This window comes from Amblyomma mixtum, chromosome 6, assembly GCF_055824585.1.
Source record: "Amblyomma mixtum isolate Tamu chromosome 6, ASM5582458v1, whole genome shotgun sequence".
NCBI lineage: Eukaryota > Metazoa > Arthropoda > Arachnida > Ixodida > Ixodidae > Amblyomma > Amblyomma mixtum.
This window is the reverse complement of record NC_143017.1, coordinates 151,376,181-151,394,568: the sequence shown is the minus strand read 5'-3', so window position 1 is coordinate 151,394,568 and position 18,388 is coordinate 151,376,181. Positions and strand designations below refer to the sequence as shown.

Here is an 18,388-nt window from a genome sequence, read left to right as displayed (position 1 = left end):
ATTCGATGAGAATGACATTAAATTTGCCGTGTGGCAGGGGTATAAGTCTGGTAGCATGCGGCGCAATAAAATTAATTGTAACAGGAGAGGATTTGCTTCAGGTATCATCATTTATATCCTTCTTTGAGGGCGCTGTGTAAGGGCAGTGTGTTCCAGAGCAAAGAAAAGTGACATCATTGCATGTTTTAGCAAAACGTTCAGTTGGGCGAGTTGGTAGATATTCATGATGTAAACAGCGCGAACTACAAGGGACAAGAAAAAGAAGGGACACAGGACAAGCGCTGACTCGCAACTAAAAGGTTTATTCACTGAAACCTTCTTATATGAAGAAAAAAACCAAAGGGAAGAAACAACACAAAAAATTAAAAACCATGAAACGCAACATTCGTCAGGTGCTCCCGAGAAAATTCATCTCCCTATCGCAAAGGAAAACCGATGGTTTGCTGACGCAATTCAGTTGATCCCCTGCGATGTGAAAAGCCTCGACAACCTCTCGTGTCGTCTGATCACTGTGGGTGTATAGTGCACGTGTTTGAAAAGAAAAAGAAAAGAAAAAAATGCACTGCATTATTCAATCAAACACGTGTACTATACACCCACAGTGATCAGACGACACGAGAAGTTGTCGAGGCTTTTCACATCGCAGGGGATCAACTGAATTGCGTCAGCAAACCATCGGTTTTCCTTTGCGATAGGGAGATGAATTTTCTCGGGAGCACCTGACGAATGTTGCGTTTCATGATTTTTAATTTTTTGTGTTGTTTCTTCCCTTTGGTTTTTTTCTTCATATAAGAAGGTTTCAGTGAATAAACCTTTTAGTTGCAAGTCAGCGCTTGTCCTGTGTCCCTTCTTTTCTTGTCCTTTGTAGTTCGCACTGTTTACATCATGAATATCATAGCATGTGCCTTGGTGTCAAGCTGCACTATGAACATTTCAAAATGAAGGACACCAGGCAGTAAATATTGCTGTCGGAATATGTGATAAGATAATGGTTGTGCCTCGTTTGTAGAAACACTTTGCTTCCTGGGCAAAAGTGTCCATAAAGCGAGTCTTCTCTGGTAACGAATCGTGATGAAGAAAAATTGTGTTAAAAAAAAGCCAAATCTGCTGCTTCTGTAAATGCATGATGAGAAGGGACGTTGAAATTAGACAAAACCTTGTGAGCTAGAAGTGCATTGTTGCAGCTGCCCTTGTCTCCTGCGACTGTTCACATCCCATGAACTGACAGTACATAGCTGCACTCAGTCGGGTAACGGTTGCCAAAAGCAGCTCTCAAAATAGTGGAGGCTACAGAATAGTTTTTCTCCCAGCCATTGGTGCAGTACACAAATCATACGGTGCACTGACTGGGTGCCTTGGCACTGTAAGTCGTGAAGAGAGGGGGAAAAAAGGGCTGGCATTCAGGCATTTGCACTTTAGCACTGCTGAGGTGGCTCAGCATTATGGCGCTCGGCTGCTGACCCAAAAGGTGGAAGTTCGATCCCAGCTGTGGCAGTCACATTTCGATGGAGGCGAAGTGCTAGAGTCCCGTGCACTGTGCTATGTCAGTGCGCGTAAAAAACCCCAGGTGGTTGAAATTATCCGGAGGCCTCCATCCACTGTGACATCCTGCATAGCCCGAGTCGCTTTGGGATGCTAAACCCCAAAAACCAACCAAACCAACTTTCGCACTGCCTTTTGCTGGTGTCCTGAATTCAAAATAAAGGAAAGGAAGGATCTGGTTGGGACAGTCGAGATTTACTTCTTATAGCTGTCCATATTAAAATGGCAATAATGCATGGGCTGCAGTGGCCTTCGTGCATTTCCGCCCTGTCCTTTGGCCGAAGAGCGAGTTTCCATATAAATGAGGGGCAGATGCGTTGAAAACGTTTGGTTGCCAGAAAAATTGCCCATAATTCAGGTCACTGATGTTAATTGGGATCATATTAGTTGCACATGACTATAAAGTAGTACTAACCACTCTACAAGGAGAACACTGCAGTGTTTTAGCCAACCACTTCAATAAAATATTTACACTTTTTCATCTAGGATTAGTTGATGCATATAAATACCCTGTAATTTTAGGTTTTTGTTAAATTATTATTATTTTTTTTCTGACTTACAGAGCTGCCAATTCTGCCACAGTGGAGACAATGAAGGCATGCTTCTGCTTTGTGATGGATGTGATAAGGGCTACCACACCTACTGTTTCAAGGTGAGTATAGCACACAGTGTCGATTACTAAAGTACACTGCCGCCGCGGTGGCTCAGTGGCTATGGTGCTCGGCTGCTGGCCCGAAAGACGTGGGTTAGATCCCGGCCGCGGCGGCTGAATTTCTTTGGAGGAGAAATTCGAGGCCCGTGTACTGTGCGATGTCAGTGCACGTTAAAGAACCCCAGGTGGTCGAAATTTCCGGAGCCCTCCACTACGGCGTCTCTCATAGCCTTAGTCGCTTTGGGACGTTAAACCCCATAAACCAACCAACTAAAGTACACTGTCATGGACAGGAGTATGCGGGAAGGAGGTTTGAGGGAAAATTATTTCCGCATTGCCTCGCTAGGCAATCAGCTGGAATTCGTACCAGTGGATTGAGCACGGATGTCTCTGTGTGCTCCATCCCTGCCATCTAGGCATTGCTCTTTGGCGACTTATTTCATGGCTTGCCCAAGAGCCAGTTGAGCTTGCACCACTGTAAGAGGGCTGTTGTTTTTCCCTGATGTTGCGTGAATTTTAAGGGTGGAATGGAAACCTATGAGGGCAAATGGTGCTGCTTATTTGTGAGATTACAAGTGCTGATACAGAATCACTTGTCAATGCAGCCCAAAATGGATCGCATTCCAGCTGGCGACTGGTACTGCTACGAGTGCCTGAACAAGGTGGGTAGCCTCTTCCCTCTCTTGTGGGACGCTCAGTGAAAAAGAGTGTGTTGCAAGGGACTTTTATTTTTTCTTTGTGCTGTAGACCTGAAAATGCTTTTTTTCTTTTTCTGTGACGTGTGGTGTGGTGCAGACCCAAGACGAAAAAGTGTGCATCCTGTGTGGAAAGAAAGGCAAGCTGGTGCGCTGCGACGCTTGTCCAAAGGTCTTCCACCTCACCTGCTTGGATCCACCGCTATCTAAGTAAGTACGCCCACTTGTCATGTGTACTCTGTGTAGCTGGGTACACCTTCAGAGACCCGTTTTCTTTGTCCCCCCCTCAGGTCGGTAATGGATATTTGCACAATCTGCTTTATGCGTTAGATTGATACAGCTACAATAAATTCTCTTTAATTCAAAGTCAATGGGGCCGCGAAAAATATTTGGATTAAATGGTTTTTTTTAGTTATATGAACACAGCAAAGAAATAAGACTGGTCGACATGGAACTTGGTTAACTTCTCACAGCAACGGAACAAGAATGGCCACATGGACAGTGCTAGGGGCGGGGGGTGCACTTCTATGCCAGTGCTTCTGCTAGACATTGACTTGAGGAAGCACTGTAAGCAATTGACATCAGAGACTTTTAGCATTGACCCGCCGCGGTGGCTCAGTGGTAAGGCGCTCATCTACCGAGCCGGAGTACCCGGGTTCGAACCCGACCGCGGCGGCCGCGTTGCGATGTGCTGTGCGATACTACGAGATATGGTGTCCTCTGAGATATGTGAGACAGATACTGTGCCATTTCCTTTCCTCAAAACCCAATTTACCATAGCGTAGTGTAGCCACCGCGGTTGCTCACTGGTTATGGCGCTCGGCTGCTGACCCAAAAGACACGGGTTCGATCCCGGCTGCGGCTGTTGAATTTCAGTGGAGGTGAAATTCTAGAGGCCCGTGTACTGTGCGATGTCAGTGCACGTTAAAGAGCCCCAGGTGGTCGAAATTTTCGGAGCCCTTCACTACGGCGTCTCTCATGGCCTGAGTCGCTTTGGGACGTTAAACCCTATGAACCTTAACCTTTTAGCGTAGTGCATACCGCGCACCACCACTGCACTGTAGATACACTAGCTGCAGGTGCACTGCAGTTAGTCGCTACATTGGCTGCTGCCCTGCATGAAGCTGCAGGAAAGAACATCAAACCAAGTAAGTTTGAGAAAACAGCTGTAGCAAGAAACTTCTGTTTTTGCACCTTGGATCACTTGTACGAAAGTATGGAGCCGGTTTTGTATTCTTGGATGGTGTTGGCTGTCATGTCTGCAGCCTGCAGACAGAAGACAAATTTCTTTCATGTTAAATGTTTCCTCTTCATGGGCTCCAACCTGTTTTTCTTTCTTTCTTTCAGACCTCCCAAAGGAAAATGGTGCTGCTCTGGCTGCGCAAAGGTAAGCAGTGTCTTCACACCAGTTTGCATAGCGTTCCACCCCATTACAGAAAGTTCAATTAGCTGTTTTTTGCATGACCACGATTTGAATGAGAGCTGGCACTGAGGGACACAGCTCAAGCGTCCATAGACTGCTATATTTGGTCCGTGGTCATGTGTGTCCTTTACGGGTGAGGGAGACGTATTTGAAGATCATCCCAATAGCACTTATACATGCGTTGCTGGCTCCATATTGAGGAGAGGTGGGCCACCACGACTGATTATTTTTAATTATTACTTGTTATTATTTTAAAATGGGGCTAAGAAAGGTTGAATTAAATCTGCACATCCCAATTATCTTTTGTGAAGGTAGTTTAATTACCTCCTCATTTTTTTTTTCTTGGCACTGCTTTATTGTTTCTTTGGATGCCACAAAGTTCCCTTAATTTTTGTGAATGGACTATCTTCACACATTTTGATGTAAGTTGACTTGAATGTGTCTGGTTGTTGAACTCATGCTGTCGACCATAAACAAGTCTGATGTTTATCGTGAGCAAGACACTGGTGTTATTATTTTAATGCCAGTTAGTGGCAGATTATGGACACATCTCAAGAAACTTCAGTTCTGATAAGTGAGCTGCAATGCTTCTCGGCATGAAGAGGTAAATGCATGCATCCAAAATGTGCAGAGCAACTGGGTATTCAGTAGTAAGGACATCAACATATCAACAGTTTGGTTTCTTTTTGATGACACCCATGCAGTCTCTTATTTGATTCATAAATTGATCCATACGCAAAAGTTTCTTATTGCTCGAATGCATGAACCAAGAGCAGTCAAGGAGCAGCATTATGGAAAGTATCAGGTGTGCAGTGTTGTATACAGTTCACCAGGTTTGCTTCAGGTTTTCCTTCTAGTTAACTGCAAGAAACTTAAGAAGAATGGAGCAAAAGCCAACATGGTGCCTATGTGTGCTGCTGCGTACTTAATCGCCTGCGTGCCCTCGGCGTGATCTGTGTGCAGGGCCGCAAAAAGGGGCGTCCGTCTAAAGGCCACCATGACAAGGAGCCAGCCAAGGAGTCTAGCAGCCCCAGCAAGAAGTCTTCGGCTGCTGCTGCTGCTGCCGCCACCGCTGAGACGTCCACCCCGGCAACAGGCACCTCGTCCTCCTCCACGTCTTCCGCCCAGGCCACCAAGGCATCCAAGGGTGGCGAGCGCCGGGAGAAGAACAAGGCACAGGTGCTCAAGGACATGGCTGCCTGCAGGTGCGTGCCAGGTTGCTCTGCGTGTAGAGGGAAGTGCGCAAGTCGGAAAGCTAACGCCCATAGGACTCTTTTTTTTTTTTTCTCACACAATGGAGGCTGCTTGCTGGTTGTACAGGATGCGAGAATGTAAACGAGCTGAGTATCTGAGGTGCATTTCTTGCACTAGTGAGGAAAGAAAACTGATAGTGTGAGCATGCAGCAGTGCCACTTGCAGGACCACCTCTTTGATATGGCATTCAATGTGCTGTAGTAAGTACTAGTATGTAGGTACAGTTGAAGAAACAGTTGAAGTATTTGACACTGCAACTCATTAAAATAATTGTTGTTAATTATTATCTATACATGATCTATACAGAAAAATTAAAGGGACACTGAGGAGAAATTGAAGTTGGCTTGTATCGACAGAATACCAGCTCCTGATTACAAAAACGCCACTCATACTGACAGCAAAGCTCTTGTAACGTAGAAAAGAGCCAGAACCAAAATACAGGTATCGCCGCCACAGGCCAAACTCGCAAGTACAAGCGTGATGACGTCATAGGACAAAACTGTGTTGCTAGAACCAATTGTTCTAGCAACCCTAGAACACGAGAAGCCACGAATCACTGAGGCACAGCCAATGCATGCCTTGACGTCGCCAGATGGCGCCACTACCCGGCAACTACGCGCGCTCCTGCAGCAGCGGGACCAATCAGCGCCTGATCACCGGCGGTAGGCGGGCTCCCGGTATTCCGCTAACGGTAACAAGGTACACGGTATGCTAAAGGCGTCTATTTGCTATAACTTAGTTGACGACTTCGAGAACGGGATCGATCGTAACGCTGGCAAAACGCCAGTGCAAACGTAAATGAAGCGACGGTAGCGACGGCCGCAATAGCCGATAGATGCCTTCAACCACGACCTACTGTATAATGGGCGACCTGCGCATCGCGCCACCCTCTACGGGAGCGCGCGGCCGAAGAAATACCACGTGACCTCTGAGTAGGGACCAAGCCAGCCGGTAGGTGCCGCTAAAATTCACCCCCTCAGCAGCGTTTCAAGCGCTTCGGCTGTGCCTGCAAGCGACCGGCGCCGGCGGCGCGGAGTTCCGCGGAATAGTTTGCGAAGCCATTATTTGGCATGAGAGATGGTTGCGGCAAGGTAAAGCCGCGGGCCAGTGAAATGAGAGTGGCAATGTTGCGGGAAAGAGCTCCGGGGCTGGGGGGCGGCGGCGGCGGCGGGAGGTCATGCCGCCGTCGTTCTTTCGACGGACGCGATTGCTACGACCAGTGGCGACGGCATTCGCCTTTTCTGCTCTTTAACCGCGTTTTCACTGTTTTTAGTTGGCGGGCGATAGCAGCACAGTTGGAGTAGATTGGCAGTCTCCCTTCTCGACTCCCGTGCACGTTCATTCCTCGGTGTTACGTATTTGACGGGCAGGCTGTCCAGTGTAATACGCGAGCTCGGCCTCTTCCCCCTTGTTTTTTGTCGTGCGCTTAAGCTTTTGAACACAAACTTTAGTGATGAGTCTTTTGAAAGGGCGAGATTGCCAACTTTAATGCATGCAATATTTGTGGAAATTTTCAGGGTGAGCTGAGCTGCGAGTGTTCTGTTCATGCAGATTTAACAAATGATTCCAAAAGCATGTGCTGAAAAATAAGTGCCAGTGGTGCGTTATTGTGCCATCACAGAAATAAGTGCTATACTTTCAGTACTTTTCGAGAGCAAGGTTTCTTGTTCAATAATTTTCTTTTTGCATTGCGCTCAGTCAGCTGGCCAGTGAAGTTAGTGAGAAAGGGCCTCATGAATTTGTGACACACGAGCTTCACAAGCCTCATTCTATGGGCCACACTGTCATCCATGGAGCACTGAAATAGTGGATTTTTTACAGCTGACGGTAGCACCACAGCTGCGGACCGTTTTAGTGGCTGCGGTCCTTTCACGAAAGGAGATCCCTGTTGACGTTCGCCCGCTCGACTTGCAGAGCGGCACGCAACAGTAGACCATACTGCGGGAAGATGCCGCAAACGCGGAGGCATTCGCCGCCACCCACAGGCACACGGCACGCCAAAGCTTCCTCCGGTTAAGTGACAACCTGCCTACTTAAAAAGAACTCTTCGGCACCCAGCTTAGCGGCCGCTCAGCACGTAAATCGAGGGCCCACGCGTGGTAGGTCGCAGTGCTCCGCAGCCGGTCGCCGTCTCTTCGGTTTCGTTAGTTTCGTCGTGGGGGTGAGTTACAGCGCCACTCTCAGCGGTGGCGGCTTAGAGAACTAAAAAATACAGCACAAGCAAAAGCAAAACTTCGGCGCTGGGGCGGCGGCGCACGCGCAGGTCGCCCATTATACAGTAGGTCGTGCCTTCAACGTGCGGCCGGCGGTAGCTTTCTTTTCGGCTGCTGCTAGGCCGCACTGTTGGCCGCCAGAAATCACAGAGTCTGCGCTACGTCATGTGCACGCCATGTTTCACGTCACTTAGTCCTGTGTCGTCATAGGAGAATTCCAAGTTTGAATCAGAGCGGCGCGAAAAACTTTTTCAACTTCGAATCCAAATTTCTTAGAAATAAATGCATCTTTCGCTGCCAGCCAAGTGGCAACAAAGCCATGAAATGCCGAACTATCGGATTTTGCTGTAAAAAAAATAATAATACAGCTCTCCTCATTGTCCCTTTAAGAATGTCATCGTGTGCCCCCAGTTCTTCCTAAAGAAAATTGTACAAAAGTTATTTTCATGAAACAAAAAATGTTATCAGAAAGTTGTGTTGGGTTGAGTAAACGGACCATAAATAAGAAACTGGGAAAACTGCGTTTGAAGTTCGACCATATGTTATAAGATCAACGGTGAGTAGCGTGCCTGTGATATTTCCAAGTAAAGATGACATGTTGTTCCCATTTTAAAAGCTATCTTTGCATTTTGAATATGTCATTTTATGGTCTTTTTATTTCCATTTGCTCAGACTGCTGGCTTTGCGATTCTATCGATTTTTTGGGCCAGTGAGGGATGCGAGTTGAGGGGTCGACGTAATGTATAGCATATATACTGCATGTCATGACCTTTGTTGTACTTTTTTTTTTCTCAAGTACAGGGAAACCTCGTTAAACCGTAGTTGTCTGGAACGCGAAAAAAGTATGTGCTAAACGGTAGTGCCACTGAACAGGAGTAGCATAAAATCACCCACTTACCTGCCAAAACACAAAAACAGAGATCAGTAGTAGTTGAAAGAAGAAAAAAAAAACATGCAGCCTTTATTTTGCACTGAAAAAGTCTGCAATCTTCGTTTGATGCCGCGGTGTTCTGGCAGTCGACAACAGCAGCCTCAAACTCATTTACGCCGCGAGCGAGCTTCTCGGCAGTCCCCTTTTTTCGGCAAACAGCCGCATGACATTTACAGTACGCGCAGCCTCTGCCATTGTTGGGCCAGAATCACCCACACTTTCTATGTTGTCCTCATCACTGGTTGTTGGTGACACTTCGGCCACAACTGAGTCAACAATGGCTCCGTCGGACAGTTCTGGCAAAGTTTCCACTTCGCTGTTGACGTCCATGAAATCTGAGAAGGTAATGGCTTCTGAAGCACCTTCCCTCTCAAGAACTTCAGCGAGCAGGCCATCACAAGCTTGGTCTGCAATGTCGCGGATGTCGCTTGCGTCGTCTGCGTCACTTGGTTCACTAAAACCTGCATGCTTGAAACAGTTTTGCACGGTTGCAGACTCTACTTGTCACCATTCGTATTCCAGCAGGTGAATCGCACCCAGCAGGTCAATGGTGTACACCTTGTCACATTCGAGTGCTAGCAGCATCCTGTGCAGCAGGTTTTTTCTGTACAGCTGCTTAACAGCTCGAATGGCCCCTTGGTCTAAGGGCTGGGCGATCGCTGTAGTGTTCGGCGGCGAAAACACTAACTTAACAACCTTCAGATCGTCCAGTGCGACGTGTGCCGGTGCGTTATCAAGAATCATAACAACACTTCTTCCTTTCACCTCAAAACGGCAGGCAGTGAGGCGCACATACTATTCAAAAAGTTTCCCGGCCATCCACGATTTAGTGTTGTTTCTGTAGAAGACTCCTGATGGCAGTCGGGCGCTCTTGAAATACCTCGGCTTCGCTGACTTGCCAATGACAAGAAGCGGCAGTTTCTCGCTACCTGACATATTAACTCCGAATGCAACTGAAATCCGGTCCTTCGCATGCTTGCCACCGGTGCACAATTCTCCCTTGAACGCAAGGGTTCTATTTGGCAGCAGCTTGAAAAACAGCCTGGACTTGTCCATGTTAAAAATATCATCAGGCGCGTAGTCCTTCAAGATTTGTCCCAGCTGGCCACTCCTCCAATATTCTGTGCCATCCACATCAGCTACGGCACCTTCTCCAGCTATGGTCTTTGTGCTGATGCCATGCCTCACATTAAACCTCGCCAGCCAGCCATTGCTGCACTCAAAGTCGTCGTGGTTCAGTTTTGAGGCGAAAACCCGGGCCTTCTCAGTGAGGAGAGGTCCGCTAACAAGCAGATTTTTTGTCTGAGCACCAGCACCTCCTCCACATCCGGAAATGTTGTGCCTTGTACTCGACATCTTTTCCCAGTGGCGGCAACATTGCCGAGCAGCTTTTCCCTGGCGTTCCAAATGCCACAAACAGTTGTCAGCGGTAGGTCTCCCTCGCGTGCCAACACAGATCTCTTTGCTCCACTCTCGATAGAATGGACTATCTCCAACTTGTCTTTGATGCTGAGCACCCGGTGCTTCTGTCCAAGCTTCGGCATGATGGGAACCGCGAAATCTCGACCTCTCGGTGGGCTCTGCTCAAGGAAACAATGCACGTGTGAAAGCTGACTGGGCTAACGCTCGCGCGGCCTTTGTTCAGGAATTTACAAACGCCAGGGCCACAAGTGCCAAATCCTCCTCCAGTTACGTTCGTAGCGGGCGGAGGCAAAATAAGGTCTGAACCATTGAGGTGCGGGGAGGGGGGGGGGGGGGGGGGGGGGGGGAAGGTGTTCGCGCGGACTGGCCCAAAACCGGGTCCGCTAGGGGAGGTGGGTGGATGTGTCACTGCCATACCACTGCGGTAGTTCGTGGCCTCCGCATCAGTGCGCCACCGGAGCTGATCGCGGAGGCCACGGGTAGTTATTGCGGCTGCTGCAAAAAAACTCCCAAAGATACCACTAGGTGTATCTTCATCATCGGTTACTACGGTTGAACTCTAACTTTGGCGCCAATTTGTCATTGGCTGTGTGGCTTGCCGCCCGTCGGCAGTATTTATGGAAGATTGTTGCGTCGCTAGCTGAACTATCCTTTGAGTCGGTGCTATTGTCATGAATTCATCGCGTGCGAATGCGACGAAAAGTGAAAATGGCTAGTGCTAACCGATACGACTGCGATAAGCTGGTTCGGTTCATGCGGATGCAAAATGCATTATGTTCAATGGGTGCTGAGTCGGGGACTTGACTTTACTACTTTTAAAACGGAAGTACTGTTTAAGCGGCTATGTTTTAACGAGGTTTTACTGTACATGTACATGAAATTCCACATAATTTGCACAGCCCGTTTTTGAAGCCTTAACAGTGGCTAGAAGATGCCCGAATTTTGGTTAGCTTATCTGTGGATGATTATAGTAATTGTGCGTTGGCTTTTCACCCAGTAGGTTAAGGATAATTGTCAATTTTAATTCCAGTTGCAGAACAGTTCTGCGTTCATGTGGGTGACATCTTTGCCCTTCCTGCTGTTCCAGCTCTTGCGCTCTTTCTCTAGATTACACTAAATGGATTGCTTTTCCCAGCATTTAGTGTGTTTGTGAACAGTTATTTTTGCAGCCTTTGGTGTCCTTAGGTTTCCAGAAATCAAGCAACATCTCTTGTGTTCTTATTTTTTTTCAGGCAAATTTTGGAGGAGCTTGAGCAGCACAAGGATGCCTGGCCATTCCTCCTCCCTGTCAACACAAAGCAGTTTCCCTCCTACCGGAAGTTCATCAAGAAGCCCATGGATGTCAGCACAATGCGCTCCAAGCTAGAGTCAAACCAGTGAGTTTTGTCATGGACTTAAAGGGGTGGTAGCAGTAATTGCTCCTAATGTCAAATACCAAATAACAACAGGCATTTGGAGACAGGAATGGAAGGTGCATTCTCCACAGCTAGTGTGCATGCTGTCACCTTGCCCAGTTTCCTCAAGCCATTCATGGTGGGCTGTGCTCTTGAAAACTTAATAGTATGACACTTGCCAGCACAGAGGTGCACCGTATTTACCCGAATGTAATGCAACCGCAATTGTAACGCGAGGGTCAACTTTGTGAATGTGTTAACGAAAAACAAAAAAAAACACCTATGTAACACTAGGAACGAGGCTGCAGTATGCGGAGAGAAGGGCAGAAATTTATTAATGTAAGTACCGCAAAAAAATGGCTTTCAGGCGCCCATTCTGTTTCAAGAAGGCCTCACAACAGATTATCTGATAAGACCAATATGAAGGTAAGCCCATAGTCTTGCTGTATCATCACCATGTCAACCATGCGCTTAGAGGCCTCCCTTAAAAATGAAACATATCCCTGTCGCTCAATTGCACGGCGAGTCGTACCTTCCAAGCGTTGATGGCAGTTCTCGGCAACATTTAAACGAGTCATCGTCTCACATGCAGAGCTGTTGGAAAATTGCATCGCAGCACGCGAGTTTGATGTCTCTGAAAAGTGCGTCAGATACCAACAACGAGGAAAGGAGTGAAGAAGCTTTTCTTGTGCAGTAGCAACGTCAAGGTTTCTGTGCATCTGAAGTAGATCGCTACCATCATTGATTGACTGTCACTACCAACATTTTTGGTGCTCCAGACTTTGAAGGAGTATGCCAACCTTTAATAGAACAACACAAAGAACTTTACATCTCGTGTATTCTACAGTGTTTCCTCGGGACAATGCATCAAATTCGTGCTTGGTATGCAAGTGCGAGGTCTCCTGTGGCAAATCCTTGGCTGCCCCTCCTTTGCTCAAATGTTTGGCGTGCCACGCCGATCACCTTAGTTGATATTTATTGTTTGGGGCTTTCATTGGTTGACCAGTGTGGCATTTTTTTTTTTCCTAATCTTAAGGGAAAAGCTGCACAACGCATGAATCAATATGCAAGTAAATGTGACACAATAGGCTGTTGTCTCCACATAATATTCTATTGGAACGCAAGGAGTAACTTTCCACATACATTTTCGGTCCTAAGGGTGTACTGTAAAAAAAAAAAATGGAATGCATCACGGTAAATTTATTTGCCGAGAGATTGAGCAATGGTTACTTAATTTTAAGATAAGAACAGCGTGGCATTAGGTTAGCTATGGTCGCTAAATGTATTGTGCAGTCAGTATTTAGCGAAGTTGTAAAGTTTTGTACTACTGGGAAATGGTGCTGTGCAGAAATGTATTTACCAGAGAAATAGTGCAACTCTGTGTGCCATTTTTACTGCTCATGATTTTGAGCATTGTGGGGTTACAATGGGGGAGATAAACACGTTCTCCCCGTTTAAGCGCGGCTGACTCAGTTCAAAACCGCGCGGACCCCACCCCGTGGTTGCGTACGCTACTGAGCGCACGCCGACCACGGCGGGCCGTGCTCTACGGGAACAAAGGAACGACACACTGGCTGACACAAACAAGGCATTTATTGCTATAGCAACAATAACGCCAGCTAGCAACAAAATACACTGAGGAATCTAGGATGTCCGACTCACCAGCACGGCTACGAGCGAACGTCCGCCCACGGTAGGGCAAAGGGATAAACTCCGAGGCCCGACGGAACGAGCTGAGGGGAAGACGTTTCCACACGAGGACGCCCGCGGCCAAGAGCGGAGCTTTGCGCGTGAACGTCCACACGCTATCCTGTCCCGGGGAGAAGAGAGCCAGCTATCCCTCGCGCGCGCGCAGCAAAACGCCATCCGTGGCGCTGGTGTCGCTGCGACGCGAGCGCCCTCCCTTGTTAGTTAGAAGTAACCGAACCGAGAGGAGTGCTTTTCGGGGGCAGCTGACAACAGTGGGGTGCAATGCGGGAAAGTGAACGCAGGGGACGAAGGCGTCCCCACAGCATATACCGTATTTACTCGCATAATAGGCGCACTTTTTTTTCCAGAAAATCCGGCTCAAAGTTCGGGGTGCGCCTATTACGCGGGATAAAATTTCCTGAAGTTTTTCGACTCGCAAAATTGAACATATTGCATAAACGCACTCATGTACGGGCCGCACCCTGTTTTCCCGAAGAAAATATTTTTTTTAAAAATCCGTGTAAGGGCCGCACCGAAACTTTCCATGACCCACGCGGTAATAGCCTTCGAAATGTACGCGCTGAGGCCTCCGCGATTGGCGCCGTCTGCGTGCAATGGGCGCTTGATCGTGGAGGCCACACATGCGCACAGGAGCTTCCAGACACTGCCCACTGAGGGCGCCCGAGGCCAAGCTCATCATCGTCATCAACGTTTTTCTCCGCCGCGAGCTTTCGCTATCCATATCGCCATCAGCATCACCAGCTCCAGTTTTTTTTGTTGCTGTCAAGTGCTGGGATCTACGGTAGCACGTTAGCTCATCGTGGTTTGTGGCTTTGCCGCCGAGCGTTGCTGTTTTAGCTCGACGGGCAAGCACCTTAATAGCTACACAGCTGGGAGTTTGCTCTCTAACATGGCAAGCGTGCGGCAGGTCGGAAATTCGACGTGGTCGAGAAGTGCGGCAGTTGCGACTGCGGCGTGCCTAAATTTTCGTACGCGACTCCAAGTGCCGAGGTTTTTGCGGGCCTAAGTCGGGAACGTTTCTGGCTGGAGATGAAGCTTTCCAAACAGGCGTTTAAAGTGAGCATCCCTGGAAGCTGCGTGCGGCTGTTCTACGCGATGTCGTTGTACGTGCTGTGGGTCTGCAGCAGCTGCGACGGCAGCAGCAGTAGTGAGGACGAGTAGTCAGTTCAGCAAAAACCTTGTTAAAATAAAGATTGGGGGGCGGCGGGCGGCGAGGCGTCGTCTTGCAATCGTGTAAATACAGTACTGATCACAGTTCGGGGTGCGCCTATTATGCGCGGAAATAAAAAATGATTTTTCGCGACCGAACTAGGGGTGTGCCTATTATGTGAGTAAATACGGTACACCAGGAACATATTATCGAGGTCCTGCTGTATTTGCAGTTGAGTTTTTGTTTGTATTTGTTCTTTCTGTGTGATGTTCTTCAGAACTGTGCTTTGTACTGCTGTCTGTGAGCTATTGGGGTGTAAATAAGTAAGTAAAGAAGTACAGTGCTCAGCAGATGCCAAGGAACTGCTGCCACATTGAGCTCTGGTGCCACTGACAGTTGTTGCGCAGCATTGTTTAAGACACGTTCTCCTCCTGCGCGTGCACAGGTACAAGGGCAAGGACGAGTTTGCTCTGGACGTGCGGCTCATTTTCGACAATTGCGAGACCTTCAATGAGGACGACTCCCCGGTGGGCCAGGCAGGTCACAACATGCGCAACTTCTTCGAGAGCCGCTGGGAGGAGCTCACCTCCTGAATCCCGACCCTCCCACGTCCTTCGCTCCACTGCCACAAGGCACAACCACCCATCACACTGGGGCTTCACCATCCACCCGCACACTGTCACCACAATTCATGATTTTCCACTTCTCTCTCTCTCTCGTTTTTTTTTTCTCCCTCTTTCTGGTTTCTTTATGGCCCCACAGTTGGCTCTTTTTTTGTTACATTTATACATACCATATATATATAAATATATATATATACATAGTGCTATATTTATACACACTTTTTTTACTCCGATATTGTACGCTAATTTCCTCAAAAAAAGCGCACATGTACCAGTGCAGCCTTTTTGCTTGTTTCTTTGGCCAGGGCTGACATCCAACAAGGTTGTGGTTGTTCCAGAGTGTGCTGCTTCCCCTGAGACACTTTGTACTGTGACAGGAGGGAGGGTGCTGTACAGCATTGTGTTTGCAGCAGCTCAGTGGATTTGACAAAGCAAAGAAAAGCCTAGGAAGCAGAAGCGTGGGTCACATGTTTGCAAGGGCGATGGGGAGGTGACTGTCTCTCTCTTTTTTTTCTCTCTCTGTCTTATGTTGTGTCACATTTCTGCACGTGGTTGTATTACTGGAATGACTGCCTTCCTCTGTCATTGACGTCTTTCGCTCATTGCTTTTTTTTTTTCGTTGGCAACTGCTCGGTTGTTGTTATAATGACTATGTTTTGGTCCTTAGTACTGCGTCCTTTCCATTCATCAGATGCGAGTGAGGAGGAATGTGGGATGCTTGAAAGAGTTGGGGAAAGTGCCTGCATAAACTGAAAGGTACACGTTGCTCACACCTCTCTCCTGTGTTCGTCACACAGGAGGGGTCTGAAGAACCAGTAAAGAGAACCCCCTCATGTGCCAGTGGCTGTCACTGCAGTGCATATTTTCTTTGCAGTGCTTCCGAAATGTCTCCCCTTTCCACCCCCTCCCCCATTTCTTGTTGTTTCATCGCAGATTGTCGTAACACTGTCCATCACTAGTACAATCATTGCTCCTCCCCAAAGCTGCATTGGCTGCATGCTGTCTGCAGAGCGTGGCCGGAGACTCTCTCTTCCTCCTGAAATGCTCTCCACTTTCGCCACGATTGCTGCCAACTTTATGCGACACCCGAGACGTTCCTGAGGCGCTGCACTCTTTGGTGGATGCCAGCTGTTGCTTTCTTTCTGTCTTGTGTGTTGCGTGCGTGTGTCTTGCTCGACAGCAAGCTCTTTCACTGGTGCGCAGTAATAAGCCAACTGCTGGGTTGTGCGAAGGCTGCCTTTCGGCCCATTTTGTAGAAGGCACAAAGAAAAAAGTAATCGCCTTCTGCGCCTTGTTGTTGATGTTAGCTGTTGGCTTGCGAGGCATTGACTCACGTCGGTGCTCGCTGCACTGGCACCTCTGTTGCTCTTCTTTCAAGGCGGAGGCAAAAGCGGAGTCCTTGTCATGTGGCGCCTCTCATACCTTGCACAAACGCACCTGAAGATTCAGGGGCTGCATATACTTCATTCTTTTTTTTTTACATTCTTGCGATGCCCCTTCTGCTCACTTTTTTTTTCTTTCTTTTTTTAACTTGTCCTGTCTTGAAATGACATGTCCCCTGTCTTACCTCAGAACCTTAGTTGCAACCAGGGTAAATTTTTGTTGTTTCCTCGGTTTATGTGCTGCTGAAAAAGAAAAAAGCTTCATTCACTGTGCCTCATATGTTTCATGCTGTTGTCACACGAAGGAAAATGACATCCATTTTTCATTCCGTTTTCCAAAGGCAGCGTTACGGACCTTTTTTTTCTTTTCTTTAAATTGTGTGCTCACAGTCTTCTGATTTTAGGACGTACACATTGCATAATGCTCAAGCAGACATGTGAATGGCCATCATGCGCAATGCTGTAAAGGTTTCATTTTTATTATTAGTTGCTTCCGAGAGAAGCTTCCTTGGCTGCGCAGGCTCGGGGAAGCTTTTCCAAGGCTCGGCAGGGCAGGGGTTGTCTTGTGTATAGGTTGACTCTCTCTTGCGCGTAATTTATTTATTTTTCACCACCACTGCACAACATTGCGAGGAGCGCTGTAGTAGGAGACATCTGTACGTGTGTCGCGGTGACCATAATCATTTAGACGGCAAGTGATGGCTGTGTCGTCTGAAACCCTGTCCACCACGTGTGTTGTGGCTACATATTTATATACTCATTGAGTTTTTATGTTGGAAGATTCCCTATGTAAATAAAGATTAAACATTAACAAGGCTTGTTAAGCCACTGAAAATGGTAACAGTAAACGTGACGATGTGGCTGGTACAAAATAACGGAAACCAAGCATTTAAATCTTGACGCCAAGGCTATTTTTGTTTCAGTGTTCTGTTTGTGCTTTGGTTTGATGTGGAGTCTCCACACATGCCACGAGCTGTTATAGTGCACTCTGCTAGTGCCATTACTTTTGTATAGGCTTGCCGCTGGCAATAAAGTAGTAGTATTAATGTTTATTGAGCAGGACCCGCTACAAGATGAAACCCATCTTGTTGACGGATTTTGTTGCAGAATGTTTGTTTCTTCACACAAGGTAGTGGATGTGGAGAGGAATGTCGCCAAAATGCTGTTTGCTTTTAACCTATGCCAGGGTAGGTGCTGTGGTGCAAACCATTTTTTTTTTCTTTTTGCATTGGCTTATGCTGGAGGGGCGTACATGCCTTTTTTGTCAGCTGTAAAACACAGCCTCGGAGCACTGTAGCACAGGTTGTGTACCTTGGTATATGGTGTGAATTCCACAGGACACTGTATGATTTGTTGCTCCATACATCTCTGTGAACAAATTGCAGTCTGGATCCGTAACTCCATTTCTGCATTAAAGGTGTTGCATTTGCCCACACATTCAGTGCTCGTTTTCGTTTTTCTCGCACCTTCATGGTGACCACTTGCTGCGTGATGAGTGGAACAAGCAGTGCACGCAGCGTTGTTGTTAAAGCTGCACAAGAGTGTAGCTACACCTCCTAAACATATGTTGGCTGTCGAGTAGTATGTTTTCTTTGCACTTGGCTCTATTTGCACTGTCCGGCTAAAATGAAGGGCAAAAAGTTTGTTCTAGGAGGTGAACAGACTGCTCCACATGCGTGCATTCGCATTTGTGGACAAATGCCGTGATTCATTCTTTGGTGTGAAAGCCCACGTCCAGGTAACCCTGACATGTCACTTCATGAACGCAAGTGATGGAACATGCAATTTTTTCTCATCTTATTTTGTCTCGTGTGTTTCGTTCCTGGCCAATAGTACGAGCATAAAAGCGGAACTAGGAGAACAAGGAAATTGTATATTGGTCTGGGTAATGGCAGTACGTTATTGATTATAATGATGGGCAAGACGCAGTAACTCTTTCAATGGAAAGGCACCTTCTTTGCTGGATAGCATGTCTTGTTCATAGCACAGATCAAATT

General features: G+C 47.4%; 1 protein-coding gene across 10 annotated transcripts in view; it reads left to right on the top strand.

Moving 5' to 3' along the window:
• LOC149340779 (bromodomain adjacent to zinc finger domain protein 2B-like) overlaps nt 1-17,828 on the top strand; it is an 84,033-nt gene extending 66,205 nt beyond the window's left edge. For all 10 annotated transcript variants that reach the window (XM_089549617.1, XM_089549627.1, XM_089549625.1 and 7 more), the window contains 7 exons: nt 2,105-2,194; nt 2,800-2,856; nt 2,990-3,099; nt 4,237-4,276; nt 5,276-5,517; nt 11,365-11,508; nt 14,832-17,828. In XM_089549617.1, the coding sequence (XP_089405743.1) occupies nt 2,105-2,194; nt 2,800-2,856; nt 2,990-3,099; nt 4,237-4,276; nt 5,276-5,517; nt 11,365-11,508; nt 14,832-14,979 (831 nt within the window). In that variant the 3' untranslated portion in view covers nt 14,980-17,828. The remainder of the gene's footprint in view (nt 1-2,104; nt 2,195-2,799; nt 2,857-2,989; nt 3,100-4,236; nt 4,277-5,275; nt 5,518-11,364; nt 11,509-14,831) is intronic.
• The last annotated feature ends 560 nt before the right edge of the window (nt 17,829-18,388 follow it).